Source organism: Pararge aegeria, chromosome 25 (genome assembly GCF_905163445.1).
Source record: "Pararge aegeria chromosome 25, ilParAegt1.1, whole genome shotgun sequence".
NCBI classification, from domain to species: Eukaryota; Metazoa; Arthropoda; class Insecta; order Lepidoptera; family Nymphalidae; genus Pararge; species Pararge aegeria.
The window spans coordinates 9,677,253-9,687,776 of record NC_053204.1 but is presented as its reverse complement, the minus strand read 5'-3'; the positions used below and the strand labels follow the sequence as shown (position 1 = coordinate 9,687,776).

General features: G+C 40.9%; 1 protein-coding gene across 1 annotated transcript; it reads right to left on the bottom strand.

Annotated features, from left to right (window-relative positions):
* Positions 1-5,727: 5,727 nt before the first annotated feature.
* LOC120634767 lies at positions 5,728-9,765 on the bottom strand. Its single transcript, XM_039905544.1, has one exon. It carries the CDS (start codon positions 9,763-9,765, stop codon positions 5,728-5,730), a length of 4,038 nt encoding a protein of 1,345 aa, XP_039761478.1.
* Between the last annotated feature and the right edge of the window lie 759 nt (positions 9,766-10,524).

The following is a 10,524-nucleotide window of genomic DNA, read 5'->3' as shown; positions in this document are numbered from 1 at the left end:
GAAGAGAATAGAAGAGAATGAATACGGAGAGAAATAAATGATTTCATATATTATGAGACTTAAATTAAAATAAAGCAAAATACGCTGGCTAGGCTGGGTACGCTAGTTATTCAGAAAAATATTTATCAGTCATCTTAGTACCCATGACACAAGCTACGTTTACTTTGGGCCAGATGGCGATGTGTTTATCGTCGTAGTAGGTTTATTATTTATGTTTTATTTTATTCACACAAAATGTATTTACTATGAATATACCTAAGATAGACGCTACCATATTTTTTCTACAGCTCTCCTTAATATGATGAATGAGTAATGTACAAAATGAAAATCGGGGTTTTATTTTTAAAATATACATTTTTGCGAGAGATACTCAACGGATTTCTGTGTGCCGTATGGACTTGGCCGTAATTAAAATTGGAGATATCGGTTCTTACCTGCAGGGCTTTGAGATATTATAAGATATTTGGTTTCGACCCCACACCTATTTGAATTCTAAACGGGTTCACATTTAATTCCAATAATTTCGAGGTTGGAAGGTAATGAAAACGGTCGGTCTTACGTAATACGAAAAGTTATTTGCAAATAAATGAAGCGGGGTAACCCCAGTGGTTAGGACTTCGAGTTAACTTTGGTGGGGCCTAGTTCGAATCCCAGTTACACCTCTAATAATAATAATAATAATAATAATAATAATAATAATAAAGCTTTATTTACATTCCTTACAATTAAGTACCTTACTGGCTAAATATAATAGAGTTAAATACAATTTTCCTTAATCCTAAATTCTTATTTTCCATTTTAATGTTTTCATAGCTAAGTAATATATTGCCCTTATTGTACTTATACTATCTAATTTACGTAAGGACCGCCAGCGGCGGTAAAAGCCTCCTCCATATTTTTTCCATTTGCACCTGTCTCTTGCAAGAGTACTCCATGTCTTACCCGCAACTTTCGCGATGTCGTCCTCCCATCTTTTCAATGGCCTACCGGGTCTTCTCTTCCAATCCATGGGATGCCAGTTGGTAACAATTTTTGTCCATCTACTATCTTGACATCTTTGAATGTGACCCGCCCATCTCCATTTAAGTTGCATAATTAGCTTTATGGCGTCTCTTGCTTTGGTCTCTCGTCTTATATCAGAGCACCTAATGCGGTCTTTTAGTTTAAGGCCAACTATACTCCTCTCCAAACCTCTTTGACATGTCCTTATTTTTTTCAATGTCCTGATTAAGAGACTGTTATTGAGAGATTGTTACACCTCTAACTCTTCTAATATTCTAAGACTAGCGGACCCCCGCGACTTCGTCCTCGCATGACTCAATCGAGAAGCTAGAATGTATCTGATGCTAACATCATAATACCTACTATTATTTTACGTGGTATTTTAGTTGATACATACATACATCCATACATCCATCCTACCTATCATATGACGGCCGACTGGCGCAGTGGACAGCGACCCTGCTTTCTGAGTCCAAGGCCGTGGGTTCGATTCCCACAACTGGAAAAATGTTTGTGTGATGAGCATAAGTGTTTTTCAGTGTCTGGGTGTTTATATGTATTTTCTAAGTATTTATTTATATATAATTCCTAAAAATATTCATCAGTCATCTTAGTACCCATAACACAAGCTACGCTTACTTTGGGGCTAGGTGGCGGTGTGTGTATTGTCGTAGTATATTTATTTTATTTATTTATTTATTTATCCTCACAAACTTTCGCATTTATAATATTAGTAGGATGGTGCGCATGCATTCAATCGTTGTCCCATATGCCTTGCGACTAACAGTTATTTGTGAAAAATTATCTTCTTTATCTCCGACAATATTTATCATATCCTTATTAAAATATGACCCTACATGCTTGATAGTATATAATTTCAAATAAAAATAGAATTTTTAAAATCGGTTCAAATTTAACAGTAAGTAATAGTGGTAAAAAATTTCATCCCATTTTCCAGAGGAAATTTATTGTTTATCGCGATAAAAAGTGTCCTATATGTTCACCCGGAATATCAACTACCACTGTACTAAATTTGATTTAAATCCGTTCAGTAGTTTTCACGTGATGCCCGGACAGACAGACAGACAGACAAAAATTAAATAAAAATCTGTTTTGGGCTCGATTTTGTATCGATTGTAAAGCAACCCCTGGTCAAAATTTTCAAAATATATTAAATGTACAGAAATCTTCCAGTTACAGTTTTATTATAAGTATAGATATGTGCGTTTTAATTAATTTATAATATCACTTGTTACGACGGTGAAGGAAAACATCGTAAGGTAACAAACATGCTTGTTCTCAAAGGTGTGTGGAATCCACCAATCTACATTGAGCCAGCGTGGTGGGCTTAACGCTTTCTCACTGTGAGAGACCCGTCCCTTTAATGGGACAATAATGGGTTGATATGATGATTGGCAAATAAAACCAAAGCTAATTAAGGTCTCCAAGCTGTGATAGCGCAGCGGGTAAGAATCATTAATCTATACCATGTCACATAAACTCTGTGTGGTTTGAGATGAGGTGAGTGACCTAGTTGTCGTTAATTGTTTTACTCTTAAGTTGACAAATAAAAAAAAAATAAAGAGCTCGACTTCACTTTCGGGGGGCCAAGTTCGTACAGTTACAGGTGCGTGACCTGTAACTTTTCTAAGTTATGTGCGTTTTAAGTAATTAAAAATGTCACATGCTACGACGGTGAAGGAAAAAATCGTGAGGAAACCTGCATGCTCGAGAGTTCTTCATAGTGTTTTCGAAGGTGTGTTCAGTCCACCAATCCGCAGTAGGCCAGCGTGGTGGACGGCCTTTACCCCCGTGGGGGGAGACCCGTACTGTGGTGGGCTGGCAATGGGTCGATATGATGAAGGTCTAAATCATCATCATCATCAATATTTGACGACCTTCGTAGTTTTTTTCTTTTATTGTTTAAAATAAATTGTAACAAACATTTTCCAACATAATTAGCCATCCCCTTAGAAACTATGCGCTTATGGTGAGGATGGCGGGTTCGCAAGTATATCTTTACGAATATTCAGCTACCTAATCTAAATGTAAATTCTAAGTATTTGTGTATTATTTTTAAAAATATATTCATCAGTCATCTTAGTACCCATAACACAAGCTACGCTTACTTTGGGGCTAGATGGCGATGCGTGTATTGTCGTAGTATATTTATTTATTTATTTTATCACTAATAAATGAGCTTCCAGTTAATTTTTTTGATAAGATTAAAAACACTAATAACACTAATAACATAATGTGTAAGGGCAACCTTAAAGAATTTTGTTGTAAAATAACTTTATCAGTGAGAATGTAGCGTGGGGTAGGGATCTGGTATGTCATCTATGTACAAGTTGTAATCATAAACTTGCTATCTAACTGTTGTGTACTGACTACTGGTAGTGTTGTGATTGCAACTTAAATATTTTTTTTTTTTTTTAAATTCATTAATCTATACCTTGTCACATAAACTTTGTGTGGTTTGAGATGAGATCAGTGACCAAGTTGTTGTTAATTGTTTTACTCTTAAGTTGACAAATAAAAAAAAACAAAAAAAACTCTTATATAAAGCTGAAGAGTTTGTTTATTTACTTAAACGCGATGATCTCAGGAACTATTGGGCCGATTTGAAAAATTCTTCCAGTGCTGGGTATCACATTTATCGAGGAAGGCTATTGGCTATATAACATCACACTCAGACCAATAGGAGTGTGGAGGATCGTAGACGAGTCCAATCCACAGTAGTGAAATAAAACAACAAGGTGTAGTCGTTTTACCGGAGATGCGTTCGCTTCAGAGTCAGCGAGTGAAGTGCGTGATTTGACCGCGTGAGGCGGGGTTTTATGCTCACAGAAGCGCGCGCATATCGGTATCTTTATTAGAGTATGAGACAAGGATGCAAATACAGGTAAAAGAGATAGCAATATTAGTAGACAGAGATAGTGATACATAAAGAGTGAAGCGGTTGTTTACAAATTGGTCAGCTTCAGTATGGTTGGTGACGGGGAAGCATCGACCGCTTAATTTAAATAAATCTTATGTTTAATTTTACAGCTATAAATCGTCTATATTTATTACTAATAAAATATACTCTAAATAGACTTATCGGAGATTAGGTCTCGCAACTAACTTATATTTTTCATACAAATAACCAATATATCTACCTTATCAACTATTAAAACATAACTTCCTTATTATAATAATCAACTGTTTGATACAAGGTCTCGCAAAAGTATTTGTTAATTTACTTAATCAATTTAGGTATCGTGAATCTTCAACAGTCTCCCCTCCGTGCGAAGATGACATCTGGAGCACTTCATGTTGAGGAAGAAGATTGCGCGATTTTCACTAGGCGGGAAACCGGTCGCTTTAGTATTCCGGCGGTAGTGCGCACGTCTACTATACGTGTTTTTCCGTCTGGTCCGGGGTAGGTTTTGATGATTTCACCTCTTGGCCAGGTGCCTCGGGGAAGAGAATTATCGATTATTATTACAATGTCGCCGATGGTTGGGTTAATGAATCCATTTTGATTGTTGTTGTATCGCGGTGTTATCGTGGGTAGATATTCATTGAGCCAGCGTTTCCAGAAGTGATCGGTGAGGCGTTGTAATGTTTTCCATGTTGGGGGGCCGATGAGTTCGTCGTCCGTGAAATCTCCCATGCGAAGGTGCCCGCTTGATCTTCCAATCAGAAAGTGGTTTGGAGTTAAACCTTCTTGGTCATCTGGATTTAGGGATACCTCTGTTATAGGTCTTGAATTTATGAGGTGTTCTGCTTCTAGAAGTAATGTATGTAATATTTCTTCTTGAGGATGTCGTGTATTAAGGGTTGCGGTTAGTGCGGTTTTAACTGATCGCACTAGTCTCTCCCATGCTCCTCCCATGTGTGGAGCTCCTGGAGGTATGAATTTCCATTGAATTCCTCTTTCTTTGGATTTATCTATCATTTTTTCAAACGCTGTCTTGATTTCTTTATTTGCTCCGATGAAATTTGTTCCATTGTCGCTAAACATCGTTTTAGGTGTCCCTCGACGTGCTATCATTCTTCGCAGTGTGAGTATCATGTTATCTGCTGACAAGGATGTAGCAATCTCCAGATGAACTGCTCGCGTTGTGAGGCATGTATATAAAGCCACCCAGCGTTTATCTGTTTTTCTGCCAATTTTTATGGTTATTGGTCCGAAATAATCTACAGCAGTGCAGGTGAACGGGTATTGTTTGTGTTGCAGGCGTTCCACCGGTAAGTCTCCCAAAGGTGTTGTGATAGGAACGGCTTTGTGTATTCTACACCATTGGCATTCTCTTGCTATACTTTTGACGGTGTTTCGAAGGGATATCACATAGTATTTCTGTCGAATCTCGTTCATAATCGTGTTGTGATTACCGTGATTGTATTCTTGATGGTAATGGTTCACGATTAGTCGTGTAATCGGGTGTTTTCCATCGAGTATTATGGGTTTTTTGTAGGAAATCGCTATGTTGTTGGCAGCGGATAGGCGAGTTTCGAGATGCATTATATCATCTTCTATAACGGCGGTGAGTCTTCTTAGGCGGGATCCTTTGGCGAACTTCTTGTGATCTTTAAGGTTTTGAATTTCCTTCTTAAAACTGTCATTTTGAATTCGTTGTATCAACATTGTTTCAGCTTGCTTGATGTATTTTCTTGATAATGGTATTAGTTTGTTCACGGTTTTTATAGTTGGTTCTTGATTCGTGGGTGTTTGTTGAGTCATCTGTTTTTATACGGTTTCCAGGCTTTATCCTTGACGATTCGTTTAGTGGCGGTGACTTTGTCGGGTTTATTTAGTAATGTTTTAAAAACTTCGACGCTTTGTATGAAGCGTGCTGAGGCTCGTAGGTAACGTGTCCATGATGAGAAACGACTGACGTCTGGTATAGGTGGTTGAACGAGACGCGCCGTGGCTACTGTCTGTGTTTTTTCTTCGCCCGTAACTTGTAGTGAGCGATCACTGTGATCTTGAGGCCATTCGTTGCAGTCAAGTTTTAGGAATTCTGGACCGTTGAACCATCGATGGTTGCTGTCGAAATTTCGGGGTGCCGATCTAGTTGCGTCGTCAGCTACGTTTTGTTTAGTGGGTACGTATCTCCATTCTGATGTTTTTGAGAGTTCTTCTATTTCAGCTAGTCTGTGTGCGACGAAGGTTTTGAACGTGCGTGGGTCGGATTTGATCCATGCTAATACCGTTCGAGAGTCTGACCAGTAATACTTCTTCTTAATATTGGTGTCCATTTCTTGGTGAATGCTGTTTGCTAGACGGCAGCCAAGCACTGCGGCTTGTAATTCTAATCGTGGTATAGAGGTAGGTTTGAGTGGGGCCACCTTGGCTTTTGCTGCTATTAGTTTTATGCTGACCTGGTTGTTCATAGTAGTTTTCCAGTATGTTGCAGCGGCATAGATGGTTTCACTGGCGTCTACGAAGGTATGTAGTTCCCCCTCGTTACAGGAATCTGTACATCGTGGAACGTTGAGATCCTTTAGACATGCTAGGTTGTTGAGCCATTTTGACCAATGGTCTCTAAGCGTGTCGGGTATGTGGTCGTCCCAATTTATTCCGGTGCGCCATAGTTGCTGTATAAGTGTTTTTCCTTGTATTAAAACTGGAGTGGCTAAACCTAGCGGGTCGAATACTGACATGACAGCGCTTGCGACTTCGCGTTTAGTTGGTGGTCTCGTTTCTTTAGTGACGTCATCGGGCGTGTTGCGAAGGCTGACAGTAAATCGTAATGCGTCGTTGTTGGTTTGCCATATCATGCCCAATGTCTTCCCATATTTATCGTGGTCTCCCAAATTAATGTGGTCGGGATGGTTGATTTCCATTGTGTTAATAGTGGATGGATAATTCGATGTCCATCCTCTTAGTTCGAAACCTCCACTTTTGTGTATGAGGTCCACTTCTTTACTTGTTCTTTTTGCTTCTTCGACTGTTGGGAAGCTTTGTAAATAGTCGTCCATATAATGACAACGTTGAATGGCATTCACAGCCTCGGGATATTTTTCTTGGAAGTCTTGAGCATTTCGATTCTTAACGTATATAGCTGAACAGGGTGATAACGTTGCTCCGAATATTAGCGACTTCATTCTGTATTCTTTAGGTTCTGCGTCTGTTTCGTTCTCTTTCCAGAGGAATCGTAAGCTGTCTCTGTCTTCTTCTCGTATTACGATTCTGAGAAACATTTCCTTGATGTCGGCTGCGACGGCTACCGGGCCTTGGCGGAACCTTATCAGCACGCCGAAGAGGGATTGTAGTAAATCAGGACCGGATAGTAAGGCATCGTTTAGACTTTTGCCATTTGTGCGTTCGGCGGCGTCGAACACGACTCTTAATTTTTCCTTTTGTGGATGTATTACTGCGAAATGTGGCAGGTACCAGGTTCTTGGCGAGGTGGGTTTTGTGGTGGCTAGTTCGGCATATCCATTGGATATTAGATTTTGTATTTGGTGAGTATATTTTAATTTGAAGTCTTCATTTTTATTTAGTTTTCTTTCTATGCCTTGTAGGCGGCGTAAGGCACTGTTTCTATTTTGTGGCATAGTTTCATCGTCGGATTTCCATAGTAATCCGCATTCGAATCTTCCTTCGGGCAATCTATGAGTTGTTTTTTCTAAAATTGCCATGGCTCGTTGTTCGGGATCTTTTAGTGGTTTTCTTTCTGTTATTCCCAACGAGTCGAGACTGAAATGGTTTTTAATTAGTTTATCTATGTCTTCAGTTTCTTTTTCATGAATGTGATTTATGAAGAGGACGGGTTTTGAGGTTTCAGTCTTCAAGCCGTGAAGTATCCATCCTAGGCTGGTTAGGGATGCCACGGGCTTTGATGCGCTACCAGTCTTCAAGTCTCTTGTAACTATTAAGTGCCAGTTGTCTTGGCCTATTAACAGTGATGGTGGCGTTCCATCGTATATCAGCTGATCTTCTATATCTTTAAGATGGGGGCAATCTTCTATGTCTTCTTTCTTTACGGATTGTGCTACAAGGTTGAGTTGTCCGATTGTATGTGCCTGAAGATCTTCATATGTCCTTGAGAATAAACCTTTGATACGAATTTTAATATGTCTTGATTCTTCCGTTTTCATTTGATGACCGCTTATGCCTTCGATAACTAGGCTCTTTGCAGGTCCGGAGGCTCCTATGTGGTGGGCGACTTTGTCTACCAGCAGAGTGACTGTTGACCCCTCATCTAGTAAGGCCATGACGGTCTCAGTGCCATTTGGTCCGCACAGCTCTACAGGTACTATTTTTAAGTAGGCTTTTGAAGTGCCTATGTGATTTACTGAAACTATCTTATTAGAGTCTGGTTTTAATCTTTCTTGATGCAGTAGCTCATGATGCTTTCTGATGCAACCATCCTTGCCACAAGGTTGAGTTTTGCATTGAAAGTGTCTGTGATTCGTTTTGAGACATTTGAAACACATCTTTAGTCTTTTGACTATTTCCCAACGTTCTTTGGTGGGTTCCTTTGTGAATTTGTCGCATTTGATAATATCGTGTGATTGTTCGCATAGGGGACATCTTTCTTCTTCTATTGCCGAGGCGGTAAGGACGATTCTCATTTCTTCTTCGAACTCGCTGTCGTAGTTTGAATCTTCGTCACTTTCGTAGGTTGATTCGTGATTTGCCGTATTAACTCTGGCTCTTCTTATTGGTCGTGATTTGTTATTTTCTATTTTAACCTTCTGTTTGAGACGTAAACCGGGCTCATCAAATTGATCCGATATCATATTTAAAAACTCAGACAGCACACTGAGTATGGGTTCCTTTGTCCGGTGGCATTTGTATTCTTGCCATCGAAATCTTACTATGGTGCTCATTTTTCCCACGATTCTATCTGATATATCGGTAGAGTAAAGATATTCCTTTCGGTCTAATTGTTTTATTGTATTTACGCTGTTAAATACTGCGCTAGCAAATGTGCCTATGCCCTTAATGTCTTCAGTCATTTTGGGCAATTTGTCGAGTTCTGCGATTTCGCTTTTTATTATATATGAAGGTTGTCCGAATCTTCTTTCTAATTCTGTTAATATTATTTCTGGGTTCGTGCTGGTGTATAGAAGAGATTTTACTGTTTGTCTTGCAAGTCCTTTGAGGGACTTCCTGATGCGAGCGGTGTTTTCGATGTCACTAAAAAATGATGCAGTGTCCTTGTAGTGGCTGATGAATGGTATCCAGTTGATGGGATCTCCGTCAAATAGGTACAGATCGTTAATATATATTGGTGGTTTCTTTGGTGCGGTATCCGTTCTGTGTTCGTGACTACTGTTGGTTTGTTGAACTGCCTTTGCTACTAGGTTTGATAGGATGTTCATACTGCGGTTAAATTCGGTATCTTGTGGCGGCGGAGTTTTGTCTATCCAATCGTTGACTAGGTCGTTTTCAGCGTCCGGTTCTTGGTCGGAGTTCTCTGCTAGTTGCAAAAGCTCCAATTTAGTACGAGCGAGTGCAGCTGCGGCGTCCGCCTGTTCTTTTTCTCTGTGCTGGAGTTCTAAACGGGCTTCTAGTTCTGCACGTTTGCTCTGCGATGTCCGTGATCCCGTCGCTTTTCTATGCACGTCTTGTGGTGTGTTTTTCGCTGTACTGCTTGAGTCTGTTGTGGTCGTAGTTTGATTGGTGCTAGTTGTTTGTCCTGTACAGGTGGTTCGCTCTGTACCTGACGTTTCGCCTGTTCTAGACGAATCTCCCGATTCGTCGCTTCCGACTTCCTTTTCCTTCGGTTGTGACTTCTTGCTTCGCGTTTCGATGGTACTCATCTTGGCGCAGGTCTTCAGTCTTCTTGACCCTAACAGCCCTAACGCCCTATCAGTCCTGGCAGAGGGTCCCAAAGGAAGAACACACTCTGACAGGGATGGAAATAAAGGTAGGGTGGTGAGGAATCGCCCGACAGAGGGTAACGCGTGAGAATCGCGCGCTCGGGTACCGGGGGGAACGCCCGATACCGTCGTGCGTGCCTTCCAGGAGGGCGCTATCCCACGCGAACCGTACCGGCGCGATCAGACTGTTACAGACTTACTGCCCGTTAAGGCAAGCTGGCAGTACCGTCTGGTATACTGCTCCCGCCGTTAGGCGTTAACTCACTGTTCACCGTTTGACACCGTTAGGTGGTGAACAGATGAGGCGCGGTAAACCGCTTTGAGTCTTCTCTTCTACGTTGCGAAGCGATCTTCCCAACAGGCCTCGCGGTCTTCGGCAGCTATGCAGAGCTTCGCCTCAATGCACCCGCAGCGATGGTGGATTCCTCTTCGTATGTTGAAGGTAAGACTTCTTGTAGGTCTTCTCTGCAGCGCGGCAAAACGATCTTCCCAACAGCCTCGCGGTCTTCGGCAGCTATACAGAGCTTCGCCTCAATGCACCCGCAGCGAAGGGTTGATGCCTTTTCCGTTGCTAGACAGACTTCTTGTACGTTGACTTCGGTCTGCAGCCTGACTTGAACGATCTTCCAAGCCCGCGGAACCCGTTCCGCAGCGATAGGTTGATTCCTTTCAGTCTTGCTTCGCAGAAATGTTCACTGA

What these genes read in the sequence shown, in the direction of transcription:
- LOC120634767 (XM_039905544.1), bottom strand. Translation starts at nt 9,765, where the DNA reads ATGAGTACCATCGAAACGCGAAGCAAGAAGTCACAACCGAAGGAAAAG.